Source organism: Drosophila guanche, unplaced genomic scaffold (assembly GCF_900245975.1).
Source record: "Drosophila guanche unplaced genomic scaffold, DGUA_6, whole genome shotgun sequence".
NCBI classification, from domain to species: domain Eukaryota; kingdom Metazoa; phylum Arthropoda; class Insecta; order Diptera; family Drosophilidae; genus Drosophila; species Drosophila guanche.
The window spans coordinates 3,432,603-3,448,758 of NW_022995752.1; the positions used below are offsets into that span (position 1 = coordinate 3,432,603).

The window sequence follows — 16,156 nt, forward strand, 5'->3', positions numbered from 1 at the left end:
CTTTTTGGCCGTTGCGCTCATTAAGAAAAAGTTCAAATATATACGTACAAAAAAAAGGCAACAAATATTTGATGTTAGATAAACTTTAACTTTAACTTGAGAGTTAAATAGAGCACAGACCCCAGAGGGAGGCCAACAAATCCAGCACAACCCTTAGATTTATGATATATTTATACGATTTTAGCCACAATTTTCCCAAAATTATGAGGAAGTATATTTTAATTTGAACATCTGAGCTGCCAAACATCTTCTTCCAACACCAATACCCTTTAAGAGAGGGCATTGCATTCCATATAACAGAAAACTAAAACTTGTTTTTTGGGGCGCGAGTGCAAAAGCACCCGAAAACCCAAGAGACAATCAAACTGAATTCGAATTTCAAATCACATGCAAATTAGTTTAAGAGAAAAAAAGAAACAGAAACAAGAAACAGAGCATGAAACAGAGTACGCAATAGAGGAAGGGTACCCAAAGAGCATGGGTGGATAATCAATAATTAGTGAAACAAACCAAAACCAAAAACTATCCACTGATGAATAGATCTTTCAGAGTCAAGAGTTTTCAAATTAAATAGAATCAGAAATGAAACAAAATGAAGGTAATTTTTAGCTTGTTTTTTTTTGTTAATAAAATCAAATGAAATAGAAGTAATCTTGGGGTTGCATATGCTAAAACTGCCTTAGTATAATCTTCATCGAACAAAACCCTTTCATAGGATGAAAATAAACAGATTTTTATGGTTTTCTGTTTGTTTTCCAAAGGTATTCTTGGTTTCAACCAACTATAAATTATATTAACAACAGTATCAATACCTTTAAGACTCGAAAAAGGTCTTCTTGGCAACCATTTTCATTATAATGATTTTATCTTCCTTTAATTTCATAATTACACAACTACAACATATATGTATTTCCGCTCTGTTTGAGGAAACTACGAACATTTATGTATGTCACATAAGAATGATAAAAGCATTTATAGTAATGCGTTCAATGAGTCACAACATGCATTTATTTATAAGAAATGAATAAAGTATTCATGAAAAGTGAACTGAGGAAAAGGCAAAAAGTTATCAATGAATCAGAACGGAAGTACACTAAAACAACTTAATGGTACATTAATTACAAGTAAAAAAGTTATTTTAATAATGAAATAACTGCCAACTAAAATAAAAATGGTTCATTAATTACAATTAAAAAATGGTACATTAATTACAAGTAAAAAAGTTATTTTAATACCTTTAATCAGTTATTTTAGGTCTTTAATAATTTATTTAAGACACGAATAAGAGACGTATCAAACCTTCAAAGCATCCATAATATATTATTAATAGGTTTAAATAAGTTTTTTGAGGAAAAGCTTATTACCCTTTAATGAAGCAAATAAAAACTAAAAGAGAAAAGACAGTAGTGTCTTTTCTTCTCTACTCTTTCATCGAAAAAAGTTCTTTAAACATCATCAAATCCCCCCCAAAAAAATCATGATGAAATAACTGACAACTAAAATAAAAATGATATAATAGTTGTGTCCCCTCCTCCTCTCTGGACCGGAACCAGAGGCCTTAGCACGCGTCCCCCTTCCTTGACCACCCGCGCATAGCTGCCTTCCTCCCCCCACCCCACAAGCCAAGCGTAACGCCGTCGACAAGCGGACGAAGTAGTCGAAGAAATAAAAGAAGACACAGCTAGCTAGCCCCTCTACCGCCTTACCAACACTTCGATAGTATTTTTTCCTCTTCCCCCACTCCCTGTTGGTATTTCTGTCTCCCTCCCACTCTTTGAAAGTACATTTTTTATCAACCGCAAAAGTCTAAAAATAAACTGAAATCAACACAAAAATGCAATAAAATACGAGAGAAAAAAAGCACGAAAGTAAAGCAAAGTTTGTAGAGAACGGCTCCAATGACACCCTGGAAGAGCGAACTTTTTTATGGGAATATGTAAGGTAGAAATTACCATTGGAGATCGAAAATCGTTCACAAATCGTTCCGTTACTCCGTTTTTAAGTCTTTTCCTTAAACCCATAAAACCTTGCCCCTCTTTTAGGGTACACAAAATACAAAACCGAAACAAAGGCGGTCAGGAAATGCACAAATATGCAAATTAGAGGCTGAGTGTAGGACTTCGAAGAGTGGCGTGGCTACCCGTCTTTCTGTCTATCTTGTAGTGCAGTGTAAACGGTCTTAAAGTTCATCGCCCCCTTTTTTTTTTGGGGAATGATGTAAACTTTTAAAAGGGAGAGAGAATGGGCAGATTGTTCAACGAAACGTAACAGAAAAGGAGAAGGAGAAGGCAGGGAGGGTGGACACACTGGCAGGAGGAATGTTGACCCACAAAAACAAAAATAATTGATTTTACTACGGATACCACAGACCAGACCCCTATGGATGGCTCATGCCAGGTATCTCTACCTTATCAAATTTTCTTGTTCGAAATTCTCGTGTATTTTTTTTTTAATGTAATTTACATGTCAACCCCCGAAGTTGTTACACCTGTCCGTGTGGCACACGAGGCATGTGGCACGCGTCAATTCCAGGAACCAAACCAGGCGTGTCGCCCACAGGTGAATAAAGAAAGAGATTGGTGGAGTGAAATTGTGTGTTGTGGCACTCTACCCCCCGAGAAGAAAAACTCATTTGACGCGTGGACGGCACACGGATGGAAAAACTTAACTAATTTGCTGTTTAAACATCACAAAGTTGTTGTAGAAAATCAATAAGTTGTTGGTTCCTTTACTTTAGTTGTTTGTGGTTGTTTGGGGTGGTTTTAGGTGGTTCGAAGTGGTTTCTGCTGGTTCACATAGGAGCTCTCGGTGGTGCGTAGTGCCATTGGGTGGGTTTCCTTGATGGTCAGGAAATGCCAAGTGACTTGTTTTTGCCTTTGAGGCACAGAGAGGCAAAAAGCAGAGAGAAGGAAAAATGTAACATTTATACGGAAGTCGGAAACACTTTTTCCACATGCCACAAGCAAAAGATGATGTGTGTTCGGGGCGTGCATAATGATGATAATGATGATGATAGAGCAACGATTTATGTATTTAGGTCTCGGATGATAATGAAAGAATGCCCCACTACGATGTGGAGAAGGTGCCCCTTAAGGGAGACCCCTACAAAGGATTGAATGAGACACATAAAAGAAATTATAAGGAGGATAAGAGATTGGTTTAGAAGAGCTTAGGATTAAGTACGTACATATGTATTTAAAGCAAGAAAAATACTAGTTTTAGTATAATTTCTACAAGGAAATCTTTAAAAATTGAACTTGAAATATGAAAAGACTGGAAATCAAATTGTTTCAACATTTCCCCGATCCACATTTACACAATTTTAATATTTTAACTTGAAATACATTTCTCCGCATATGAATTGTCTTACATTTGCATATAAAAATATTTCTGTATGTTTATTTCAGTCAAAAAATCGAGAGAAAAGAAAGCCACTTGTTCAATTATCATAACAATCCACGCCCACGCACATACCCCCGGTACGTACCGTTCCCTACTTTATATTGGTTTTATTTATATATATATTTTGGGTTCCATCACAAATCAAAGAAATACAGAAAATTTCACAAGAAATATAAGCTTTTCTGCGCAAAAAGAAAAGAGAGAACGAAAGAAAAGAAAGAAAATATCAGACAAGTATCTGTATCTGTATCTTTTCTTTATAGAGGAGAGACATGTTCCAGCTGTTCTTTTGTATATTTCCTGTGTCTGTTTCTCCCTCAATTCTCCGTCTTTTGTATCTCGTTTTGGGTTTTATTTGGCAAGTTTCTTTCAGCGAAGGCGCTTTGAACTTGAATTGCACACAGATACATTTACAGTTACAGATACAACTACGCGCAGTGAAAGACACTCAGATACATTGGATACATTGCGGGCTCATAAAATGAGAATTGTTTGGGGGTTTGCTTTCCATCTTCTAACGCGACATTCAAATCGCCAAATGCCGTCCAACTGGTTCGGTGAGCTCTCCCCTCCTCACTCTCTTGTTCACCTCACCCCTCTGCTTTGCCACTCTTTCTCTCTGTTTGCTCTCTCTCTGTATTTTCTATAATTCTTTCTTCTACGATTCCTTCTCCCTAACTAGCCCTGGGAATTGGGTTGGCTGACTCTTCGAGTGCTTTGAACCCACCCGCTCATTAGTCGCAAAGGATTTAATTCTCGAACTGCATTACTTTGATGAATCAAAAGTATCAAAAGTGTATCTGTGTAATGGCAATTCGCGTTTGTTATTTAAGCATTTGAGAGCAAACCCATTAAGCAAATTTTATTGCGACAATCGAATGAAAATCGGGTCCAAGGCTGTCGGTCACCAGAAACCATGTCCACAAATTGTTATTTTCCGGCAATACCCAGAAAATTCTTTGATGGGGGTTAGCTAAAAAATTGACAAAGCGCAAGAATTCTTTAAACCAATTCTATTCTATAAACTAAACCACATAACTTATCTAAATTACACATTAAATTCCCTTTTAACATAAAAAAAATATACTTTAAACACTCAAACTGTCTCCATATTTGTAGCACCCAACCCACATATGGAATGTGGAAAAATATGAATCTAATTGAATGCATCCTCATTAGAACCCGGCACCACCATCATTACGAATACCGAGCATTCTCTCTCCTCCATCAGCAGACGGAAAGTCCCAATCCCGAGCGGGCAATTTCAGGGTTGCCAACCCTCTGATTGGCGCTGATTTGATTTGATTTGATTATGGCAAACAATTTTCGCACTTGACAACCGTTTTGGGTGCACGAAAATTGAAATGCTCGGTGCCTCGTACTTCCTTGGAATTGCTCATTACGGGCTTAGAGGCTCAGACAGGGCCCCAAGGCAAAAGGGACGTCAACGCAGGAAGGGCTGCAAAGCAGCCCAAAATCCCCATCAAAGGAAGGACTGCAGAGCAGGCCAAAAACCCCAGATGAGCCTTCCACTTCCCGCTCTTTCCCTGCTGTTGCTGCGCTATTTTTAGGCAACTCGTCCGATGAACATATTTTACGGGGTTAAGCGCCAGGATTGAGTGCCTCATCGCATATGTGACGCGGGAATTTGCTTTGCGGATTTGGCAAGCATAATAAATTAGCCTCCGCATCTCTGTAAGATGCTCCCATGGGATGAATGGGGTTTTGAATACAAATTTAGACGTTAAAAGAGATACGAAATGGTAGGAGCGACCACAGATAGATGAGATAATTCGTATTTTATAATAAAACTGATTACAAAATGATTAAAGACTGATCAAAGAATGAAATCGTATTTTAAGAATTACAAAAAACCTTTCAGAATCTTCCATGAAATCAAACGTGCACATCTTTCCCCCACCAGCACTTCCTCTCTCATTTGACAAGACCTATTATTACCCTTTCCCCTAAACATTGTATAATTACAATTACGGTTATCTGTGCAAAAACTCACCTTGTATTTGAAAGAGAGACGAAACACGAACAATGTTCACACAATACTCCCGTTTTGTGGGCGGTAACGTTGTCGCTACGAGCAGCAGCTGATTGTATGGAAAGGGGGAAACGTTGACAAACAAAAATCAAATATTAAAACACACTACTTTTTGTATTTTGCACAAACAAACAACAACAACAACAACAGGAAGACGGGGACGCAAATTAAAAATGCAATGCGATAGAAACAGCAACAAGAAATGAGAAAAGTAACCTTGAGTCACCGAAGTGTTGATGCACTTGCCGAACTATTGTTCTTATGGTGGTGACCACTAAAATAATACACTTTCACAGAAAAAGAGACGCAGATCATTACGAACAGGAATATATTAATCAATGGAGCAGAAAATGTTTATTTCTTTCATATTGGCAAACTGCTCATCAAAATAGTTGTACTCTTTGTGCAAGGGCAGCGACTACGTACGTCAATTCCACTTCTCAATGAGCATAAAAATCGAACAAGGTGGCAGCGCTGCCTCTGCTCTCTCTATGTCTATCTCTCTTTCCCCTTTTGGGCGTCGCTTGTACGTTTTGTTGCTGTTTTTGCATAGTATTTTAGGCACCTTTTGTTGTTTTCAAGAAAAGTTAAACTTTAATTGATAAAAGTTTAAACTATTGCCAAAAAAAGATTACAGCCACACACTCTTCGCTTGTTGTCGTGGTTGTTGTTGTTGCTGGTTTTTCCACTTCCACTTTGCGTTTCGGGAGAGGAGAGAGAGAAAGAGCCAGGCAGGCAGGCAGAATGAATGAAAGAGAGTGTGTGAGTGAGAGAGTGGCAGATGAACACCCTTCTTCACCTCCCCTTCAACGAAAACGCAATTTGGATTTTCCTGTTTCGCACTTGTTTAAAATTTTCAAACTAAACACTTTTGCATGGCATAGAATTCTAGGCTTGTTTCAGATGTCACCACTTTAATTAGCATTTTTCTGGTGAAAAGGCTGGGCACAAACACCAACACCAACACCCACGCACGGACACACAAAACACACACGCACGTAAAACGACGCTGTGCTGCGACGCTAAATTCAGCTGCTTCTTACCAACAAAACCCCGGACTCGCTGGGATTTCTTATGTTTTAGTCACTTTATTAAGTATTTCTTTAGTTTTAGCAGTCGATTTCTCTCGGCGTTTGCAATTTAATTGGCCACAGAAACGAATTGTATGCGCCACCCACGACCGACGACCGAGTGGGGAGAATGCTTTATTTGTAATTGTTCAAATTTTATATTTTGCACGACACAGCTCAACGGACTTTTCTGATTTCAGAAAAAAATGCGACACTAGTAGCTGTTTCACGCATTTTGGTTTTATTCATGTTTTTGTGCAAGCATGAACGAACTAAGAATGGGTGACGAATGGCGGTGGAAAACAGACTGGATAAAACAACGGAATTGGGAAACAAAAACTAGTCCCATTGTGAATTGTAAATTTGTCCTATTGTGAATGAGTAAAAATATACTCAAATATACCATCTCATTTTGAAAATATACCATAAATATACAGTATATCCTATAACATATTAGTCAATTTTGATATTATGTATAATATTACCAGCTTGTTATTACTTTCAGCACTGTATATATAATATTAGTCGGTCTATGATTATTATTTGAAAAATTTTTCCCGTTGAACGCTGCTAGCTCATTTTTGGGTTTCATGTGTGAGTTCTCGGCTAGTGCAAGCTAGGTGCAGAAAATACCAACAAATACCATAATTAATCCACTTAACCCTCCTTGATTTAGTTTAGAAAATAGATCTCTTTTTAAATGCTCGTTTTGGATACATATTTCTTACTTACAAATCAAAAGACCGAATGCACACAACTAGAATGAATTCAAAAATGAGTTTCATAAAAATATCGCAGCACGAGATGCCAGGCGAGACACCCTGGCGCCCTCTATTTCTAATTCGTTGCACAACACCAGGTACTTACCGATAGGCATATCTCGATAGAAACAAAACCACTAAAATAAACACAGGAGAGGATTTCCCTGACCGTTAAGACACAGGAGAGGATTTCCCTGACCGTTAAGACACTTAGAAAGGAAGCATTTAGTTCAGAGCACGATGTTGTCAATGCCATTGTCTCAGTCTACTTTGAACCCCACACGAAGACTAACACCTTTCAAGATGCTATTCAAACCTACCCATGCCAAGGGTAGATTCCTAGAGAACTACATGCGTAACTCCGGTTATAATTGTTTGAACGATGGAAAGTGTCAAAGGGGCTCAGTGTTGAAACTGCAGCGATAATGTTTTTGTTGGAGGCAGCCACCATCATCCTATTTCCATAGAAATTCCGGAGTGCAAAGAGAAGCCCAAGTTCTTCCTTGCCAGGCTAACAGGTGCTACGCCATCAGGAGACATTGCAAACATCACAGAAAGCTTCACAAACAACCTACTCATTGAGCAACAATAGATGCCCCAAGACTTGGTGGAATCCAGAATTGCAACTGTTGTACTCCAAACATACCGAAGCCCAGATCCGGGCACAAAGAGCTCCAAGTCTGACAAACTACATAAAGGCGGTTAACCCGAAAGTAGAATGGAAGAAGGCAGTAATACATGCGAAAAGAAACGCTCAAGCCTGGCTTTTCTTGAGAAACATTGAGTCCTTAATGATCCCGTAAATTGCAGCTTTGATGCAGAATGGTCCTTGCCTTACCTTGAGTCTCTGTCGGGCCAGCTTCACTCAACATCGATCCCTTTGAGTTAAGTGACCTGTCTGCTGTTCTCAATAGGGGCAGAAATACTGCGGGAGGAATAGATAGAATTACATATGACACGATAAGAGCCCTCAGGAGCCCAGCACTGAATAATCTTTTACAAGAATACAGCAGGTTATTTACAGAATGTAGAGTCCCTGGTCAATGGCGTACAATCAAAGTCATGCCCATCCCAAAGAGGGGTAAGGATTTCCATATCTATATATATATCTCAATCTTATGCCTACCAAAAGGGTAAGTCAGCAGCCATGTGCATAAATGATCTCATCAATACCATGGCCTGTGAGAAAAAAAAGGGGAAAATTCGTTGCAAACTCTACAAATAGGAACACATTCCCACGCAATATGCTGACTGGAATGGTGGCTTGCCTCAAGGCTCCTGTCTCTCACCTCTACTTTTCAATCTGTACACTGATTCACATACGTCCATTGTTCAATTTGCAGATGGCTTTGACACCATCTCAACAGGTAACAACATAAATGATGCTAGCAAAAGATCAACGACTTTCATCTTCTCTGTCAAGATCTAGGCCTTACTTTCAACCCCAGCAAGTCCTCAGTTATGTTTTGCAGCAGGGGAAGACGTGATATCCTCAGTTACATGCAATAATATAACTTTCCCAATAAAGTAGTCAATTACCTTCTCAGGCAGGTTCATTAGTGCCAACATGTCAGACAACCTGCACATTGCAAAAATCAGGGACAAATCAGACAAAATTGAGCTTTTGTTGCATGCTGTAACTACCATCGAAGCGGGACTCAAACCCAATCCTTCATCAGATATCAGCAGGAACATGCCGTTACTAGTTTTTCGAATCTGAACACCCAGTACCTCTCAAAACATCTACTCATCTGATGTTTGCTCTGGCTGGTATTTTACCTCCCAAACACGGAGCGAGAGAGAAAATTCTCACAGTCAGAGAACTACTTTTAGCCTAAAGTCTTTAAAGCTGACAACCATTCAAAAACCAAAGGAATTTATGTCAAACCATGGCACTGGGCTCTCGAATGGAGTGCAAAAAACACAAAGGTCATAAATAGACTGTTTATTAATCGAACCTATGATACGTTTGCTTACACAAAATCAAAGCCAGAAACACCAACACTTTCGAAGTTTGCAACGTTCTCGACAATGCGGAACATGAAATCTTCTCCTGCCAACGACATGCTATTATTAGGAAAAAATATAAAATTGTTCATCGCTTTAAAGATCTTAAGGAGCTGTTGCTCACAAAGGAGCCTCTTCTTTATTAGAGAATTGGCCAAATTTATTAATGAGGCTAATTTGGAGCTGTGAATCGAACACTTTAACTCGGTTAACTCGGTGCCATCGGAAGTCACCTTGAGGAGCAACCTTCTGTTGTTCCTACTTTCTGAGGCAACCGTTTGTTGCAATACACACCCACACCTACACGTACACATCAATCCATTTCACTACTATATATTTTGTTAAACTCTTACACGCGTCCACACTTTAAACATATTGCATCATATTGTTTAAATTATAAGAACATTGCCCGCCCTTATCAGCAATCATCGATAGCAAGACGCATCAACAAATATCGACAGAAACACCGAATATAAAAATATCGAACTATTCGGGTCATTAAAGCTAAACTAGCCTTTAAAATAAGCTAGAAATATATGGAAGCACAAAAACGCTATTTTAACAGCAGAATCTCGCAAATTAGAACCATTCTCTTCCTGGGGTGATTTTAATTTCTGAAAAATTAAAATTTCTGGACACTTATATTTTTTAACAAATTTTTGGCCTTAACTCTCGCGAACGATTAAAACAATTGTGAAATATTTCGTCAGTGATAGTATAAAACTCGATTCTTCTGAAATACTTCCTCAGTGATGGTATAAAACTCGTTTCAATTAAATGCTCTTTTGATCGATCTTTTTATCGATCTTATTTTTGCCGCTCAAATGGAAACAATACTACAAAGTACTTAAGTAAAAAGCATAACAATAATTGTTATGTTTTGAAAAACTAAAATAACGCAAAGATATCTTTTAAAATAGCTATAATTACCGCTACCCGCTATTTTATCAGGGATGATATTCGCATGGAAACGATTGGAAATTTTTGGCGCCCAAGTTACTTTCTAGCGGCTGTACGCCAGGCAGTACTCAGATCGACAAAAAAACAGTCCGAAATAAGCTAGAAAGTCAGACGATAGTATTTTATGGTATTGATGGTATTTGTGTGGTATTCGTTGGTATGTTGCCATCAGCTCGATCCCAAATACAGATCTGTTTTAATTTCCGAGAGGGTACCTAGCAAATAGAGAGTAAAGTCCCAATCAAATGGAGGCAACAATGCCGCTGAAGTTGAAAGATAAATGACCACCGTGCTTCTAAACGAGCTTAAGGCCATCAAACAGCAAAAAAGGATACAATTATTATAGATTAATGAACGCCAGTATCTTCATGTTGCCGAGACGCAGACCCTGCTGGGCTGTTAACAAAAGGTTTTAAGTTGTTTTCCTTTTGGGACCAAGTACTGCTCCACAATCTGGGCTCGAAACTATCCAATGTTGAATAGGAAGGGTGCTTAGAGGCGCCGTTTTACAACTTTGCAACGGGCGCAAATATTCATTGGCACGGCCTTGCTGCTCCACCAATCAAGGAAGTCTGTAGATGTTATTCCCAGCCATATGCAAATTCTCTGTCGTATTTTCAAACTGCGGAATGTGCAAAGGGTATCGTTTCATGGGTTTCCATAAATTTACACATATTTATATGAGTTATAATACTCAAATGTATGGACAAACGACCGTTCTGGTTTCTTTCCTGCAGATATGGCTTTAATCAAAGTTGTCGGCGCTTATTTCGCTGATTGTCCTCCTAATCCGATCATGCAAGAGCCGCCAATCCCACTAAAAGCAATCTCCTGCATGGATCCATTTTGCATTCACTGTTTTATTAACCTTTTTTTCATTTTTCACACATTTTCAAAGAGGTAAACAAAGCAACACAGCTGCTTGAGAAGTGTAACCGTACGGAATGCGGTTTTAACCTCTGGTCACACTCTGCTGCTAGCAAAATATATTTTTCGATCTGAGTACTAGGCTTTATCCCGCATTTGGCAATTAAAAAAAGCTAAAGATCTAGTTGGAAAATGGCTAAATTGTCAACACACAGAAATTATCGTCGTGCAACCATCCAATTTCGCGGCAGCGATTAAATACCAAAAAAAAAATTAAAAATAAAATAAACCAAAAGCTTAAAACCCCTTAATTTAAATAGAAATGACTACAAAACTAATGTTAAGTGCGCTTAGAACACTAAGAGTGAGCGTCCCCAACAAATGGCAAGTGCCCGCTTTGAACACAGTGCGGCATTACGGTAAGCGGCAGCCAAACACGCTCGGTCCTTATTTCATAACCAGAACCCGGCACTTCTTTGCAGCTGCGCCACCCAAAAGATTCTACAAGAAGACATCTGTGCTGTGCACCGACGGCGGCTACGAGGTGGTGCTGGATCACAGAAAGCTCAAGACACCAAAGGGCGCACCATTTACCGTCAAGAGCGAACCTCTGGCCATTGCCGTGGCCACGGAATTCGACAGCCAAAAGGAGCACATCGAGCGATCGCGCATGCACTTGTCGGCGCTGTGCTTCACAGCCATTGATAATCCCAATAATCTGAACAAACTGGACATGGTCAACTATCTGCTGAACTACATGCCCACCGATACGGTGCTGTTTCAGTATGATGTAAGATTCCGGCGGGAAGATCCATGGACTTAGTTTAAATATGACTGCTTTCAGGACGAACAAGATCTACAGGAGCTGCAGAAGAACGAGTGGGACCCAGTGATTGACTGGTTCAATCAGCGTTTCGAGACGAATCTACAGAAAACGATGAACATAACGGCGCCCCACATAACCGATGCCGATAAGGTGAAGGTGGCGAAACATTTTCAATCCTACAGCTTGGAGACACTGCACGGTGAGGATAGAGAATTATGATTGGAAACCTGCACTATTAGATCTACCATCCACAGGCTTTGTGTATGCTGTGGATACTTTGAAATCGGTTGTGCTGGCCTGTGCCGTCATAGAGCAGATGTTGCCCGTGGAAAAGGCCGTGGCACTGGCCCGCCTGGAGGAGGAGTATCAGATCAAGTTCTGGGGACGCGTCGAGTGGTCGCACGATCTGAGCCAGCAGGAGCTGCAGGCGCGTCTGGCGGCATCCGTGCTTTTTGTCCATCTCAACTGCTCCGAGAATTTTGTTAAGGAAAAGTTGATTCTATAAATCGTAGTAAACCATTCTTAAAAATTCTCATTATTTCGATAACCAGACAAGCCCAAATTTTGTAGTCCGAGTATTTGTCCCCTGTTTTCTGTGTGTGATTCGTGGAATGTGCCCAATAACTGAAAGGTAAACCTGCAATGGCGGTCTCCAATCACCGCATAACACTCAGCTCTGAGGAATATGAATCGGATGTACACACATTGAGAACAATCAAAACCTTCGATGATCTCTACAAGACCTACCGACCCACCCTAGTACCGCCGAAACCCAAAAAGAAACCCACATCCATCCTGAGGAAAAGACAAACTGAAGGCTTCCGCAATCAAAACGATGGCAAAGAGACAGAATGCCATCAAAACGATTGTCAAGCTTCGAAATGGAATCCTTGTGATGTTACCACGCTCATAGGACCAAGCAATAGTATATTGAATTTAACATTAAGCCAGGAAGAAGGTACCACAACAACCATCAAAGCCAGGGAGCAAAACAATCTTGAGCATGCGAAGTCCGTGGGCAGCAGCTCAAGCCTCCAGTATGATCAACCCAACCCACGCATTGCTTCAGGTCGCAATCCATTCAGTAAATATTCAAATAGCCTGTGTAAATTTAACAAGTGTAAATGTGAGTAGATCGTTAAATAGTTCCAAAGGACCGGCCCTAGCTTACTTTTGTGTCCAATAGCTGGTTGTAGGCAGGAGAAAGCATACGTGAACTGTGCAGAATACTCTTATGTGGAACCAGAACCAGAACAGAACAGGCTATATTCGGAACCAGAACAAAATCAGAGCTATCCCGAGTCGCAACAAACCCCTGTCGATGCTGAGACTCGAGAAACCGCTGTCTATCCTGATGCTGAGACTCGAGAAGCCCCTGTCTTTACCGAAACTCGGGAAGTCTATCCGGAGACTCAAGAGAATCAAGTCTATACTGAACCTCGAGAGAGCCAAGACTATCCTGAGCCACGACGAGCGAGCCAAGATTATCCTGAACCACGACATAGCCCCGTCTATCCTCAACCACGAGAGAACCCCGTCTATCCTATGCCACGAGAAACCCGTCGCTTATCCGAAGCAAACCCATCCTATGGCGGCTTGCCCAAATTGCAACAAAATCCCGTCTATTCGCAACAAAATCCCAACTACAGCGAATCACAGCAGAGTCTTGACTTTGCCGAATCGGACAGAAAAACGAATCATTACAATGAGCACAACAATTTGACAATCGTTACTAGCAATGGCACTGAATATCGCAATGAATCATTCGTCAAGATGCAGTCCTACGATCCCTATACGTTGTACTGTCGGTGCAGTAAGTGCCCCAATCCCAAGGATTTACAATTCGATCCGTACAGGAATTATGATGAGGCATCCAATGCCGATGTGGCTGCTGCTCGGTTTGCAAATGCAGAACCTAAAGCTGGCACAGCAATGAGCCGTTCGGAAGAGTCTCTTGCCGAAGAACAGCCAGCTTGTCAGCCTTATTATTATTTTTATCCGCCCATGACGACTTCTGATCCAATGGATGGCAATACCTCGCCCGAAGATGCCACACGGAGTGTTAGTAGACCAAAGACCAAAGGCATGAAGAGACCTTCTAATATTCAAACGGGTTCCATCATATCTGGCTTGCAGTCAGCGGCTGCAAATCCGGCAGTGGAAGCCGGGAATTACAATCAAAATCAAAACGCTGGCGTCAACTGCGTGGATGTTGAGAGCTTCCTTGCCAATTGCAAGAAATGCGCGGTGACTTGTTGCGATCCCCGTCAGGGCTGCTGTCCCTTGTACACACCTGCACGCATGGGTTGCTGTCCCAGCCCCCCAAAGGCGGCCGCCTGCAACACCAACGAATGCTACTGCATGGGCTATGTGCACGACAGTCTGCAGGATCGATCGGTCTATGCCGCAGACTATCGGCCGGTTATGTGTGGCGGCAACAACTTTCAACACTTTGCCAATGGCATTAGTTGCCTCTGCGCAGATCTGCCGGTGGGCGGTGGCTGCGGACCCTGCAGCAATAATTGTGCTTTTGGCTGCAGCTTCTCCACGGAACCACCATCGTGCTGCGTTAGTCATCAGCCCGCCTGCGGTCCAACTTGTCAGTCTTGCTGCTTATATCCACTGGCACAGCTCAGGTAAGAAAATCAATCCGCCATGATTTTGCTTGATGATTTTTGAACTCCATTTGATGTGTTGATCTCTCTTCGCAGTCCGGGTTATTGTAACTCGTATCCTTGCGGCAGATATAATACTTTTTGTATGTAAAAGGCAGCGATTTAAGTGCAGATTGTGCAACAGTAATCGAAAGGTAAATTAATAGGAACATTATCTCACATAGGAAATAAATGGATATACAGAAATAAGAAGAAATAAATATACACTCATCTGGGAACTGTATGCCTTATAATTCAATGTGTTCTCGGTGATTTCGATAGGTATTCCTCATTATCTTGAATGACAAGTGCTCTCAGGAAAGTTTTTCCTTGTCATGTCCTTCATGAAAAGGAAAATTGAAAGACTTTAAGTCTTCTACACAAAAGTATAACAATTCAATATACAATTTGTGCCCCACATTAAATGATCACAAAAATAAAAACAAATCTCACATTTTACACGATTTAATTGTCGCACTGCAAGTGTGATCTTTTTTTTATTACAAAATATTGCATTGACATTTTATGTTTAATTGTTGTTGGTTCCATTCTTGAAATTCAATTATGTTTCCATTCAAACAAAACAGAATATGAAATGATATATTCACTATGGGATGAGTATACAGTAGCAAAAATCCAAACATCATTCACACAAATAAAACTCTCTGCTTCGTTTTAATTTATGCTTAATTTTGAGCACACTTTTCACTACTTAAGCGATTCACTTAAGTAGAAAAATATCTATCAGCGTATCAAAAAATGCTCCTAAAATCTGCCCCTGCCTGGTTTTTGTGTTTTTTGTTTTTGGTATGAGTTTGTTTTTGCTACAGGAAATTATAAATTAATTTTGATTTGATTTGTTGCTTAAATAATTGCATTTAACTATGGGTAAACATTGTATTGATATTTAGTTGAAGCATTTCTTTCGTTATTAAATTAACATTTTTAACTATTTGTTGCAATTTTGTTTTATTTTTAGTTTACATTTACGGACAGCAGCAGGAAGAAAGGGCAGGAGGTGGGCCCATGGGATCTTTTTTAAGTTAATCGTAATTTGGTTAAAAGAAAAATTCGTTTTGGAATACATTAAAATTAGTTTAAGTTTTTCTAACTAAATAAAATATTTAGGGTATACAACAAAATAAAATAAACCATTTAAAAGGGTTTAGAATCAAAAACAATAATAATTTAAAATTTAAAATCATTGGAAAACGATGTAATATAATTCTCTGCCTCTCTTCAAGTTCCCTTTCAGCCTTCTTCTGCCCTTAACTTTTAAGTATGTATTTTCACGGATTTTTGTGTCTCTCTTTTCTCATTTTCTGCTAGTTATACAGAATTTAATTTAAATTGGAATTACATTGGTATCTCCTCTATCTTTTGTTTTGTTTTTTTTTTGCTGGTGGGCTGGGGGTCTGGAAGTACTTTTATATTTAACATACACACACGCACGCACACACATACACATAAAGACATACATATACATATGTACATACATATGCCGGAAGGGGCTAGACATACATCTATCTAACTAAAGATACAAATATGCAAAAAAT

The 16,156-nt window shown here is 39.7% G+C and overlaps 3 protein-coding genes across 9 annotated transcripts in view; 2 read left to right on the forward strand and 1 right to left on the reverse strand.

The window, feature by feature from the left end:
* LOC117587953 (protein FAM102A) overlaps nt 1–6,824 on the reverse strand; it is a 52,265-nt gene extending 45,441 nt beyond the window's left edge. For 3 of the 6 annotated variants that reach the window (XM_034278953.1, XM_034278951.1, XM_034278950.1), the window contains exons 1-2: nt 6,499–6,820; nt 5,417–5,504 (exon numbers count right to left, since the gene is read on the reverse strand). The gene's annotated coding sequence lies outside the window, so the exon portion shown is untranslated. Of the gene's footprint in view, nt 1–5,416; nt 5,505–6,498 lie in introns of all 6 variants that reach the window. The other 3 variants (XM_034278956.1, XM_034278954.1, XM_034278955.1) reach the window with 3 other exon arrangements.
* Nucleotides 6,825–7,369: 545 nt separating this feature from the next.
* Nucleotides 7,370–12,467, forward strand: LOC117587957 (ATP synthase mitochondrial F1 complex assembly factor 2). The gene is made up of 5 exons (XM_034278961.1): nt 7,370–7,430; nt 11,416–11,539; nt 11,603–11,910; nt 11,965–12,145; nt 12,201–12,467. Exons 2-5 carry the CDS (start codon nt 11,443–11,445, stop codon nt 12,449–12,451), a joined length of 837 nt encoding a protein of 278 aa, XP_034134852.1. The 5' UTR covers nt 7,370–7,430; nt 11,416–11,442; the 3' UTR covers nt 12,452–12,467.
* Nucleotides 12,465–15,757, forward strand: LOC117587955. 2 transcript variants are annotated; one of them, XM_034278959.1, is made up of 4 exons: nt 12,465–13,072; nt 13,133–14,582; nt 14,658–14,755; nt 15,580–15,757. In XM_034278959.1, the coding sequence occupies exons 1-3, from the start codon at nt 12,589–12,591 to the stop codon at nt 14,710–14,712; spliced, it is 1,989 nt and encodes a 662-aa protein (XP_034134850.1). In that variant the 5' UTR covers nt 12,465–12,588; the 3' UTR covers nt 14,713–14,755; nt 15,580–15,757. The 2 variants fall into 2 exon arrangements, with proteins under 2 accessions (XP_034134850.1, XP_034134849.1); XM_034278958.1 differs by lacking the exon at nt 15,580–15,757 and having other exon boundaries at nt 14,658–14,839.
* The last annotated feature ends 399 nt before the right edge of the window (nt 15,758–16,156 follow it).

Bases quoted from the DNA above. Each gene is read 5' to 3' on its own strand.
- LOC117587957 (XM_034278961.1), top strand. From the start codon at position 11,443: ATGACTACAAAACTAATGTTAAGTGCGCTTAGAACACTAAGAGTGAGC. The intron at 11,540-11,602 runs GTAAGCGGCAGC...ACTTCTTTGCAG, and splicing joins GAACACAGTGCGGCATTACG to CTGCGCCACCCAAAAGATTC. The intron at 12,146-12,200 runs GTGAGGATAGAG...TACCATCCACAG, and splicing joins CAGCTTGGAGACACTGCACG to GCTTTGTGTATGCTGTGGAT.
- LOC117587955 (XM_034278959.1), top strand. From the start codon at position 12,589: ATGGCGGTCTCCAATCACCGCATAACACTCAGCTCTGAGGAATATGAA. The intron at 13,073-13,132 runs GTGAGTAGATCG...TGTGTCCAATAG, and splicing joins TAAATTTAACAAGTGTAAAT to CTGGTTGTAGGCAGGAGAAA. The intron at 14,583-14,657 runs GTAAGAAAATCA...CTCTCTTCGCAG, and splicing joins TATCCACTGGCACAGCTCAG to TCCGGGTTATTGTAACTCGT.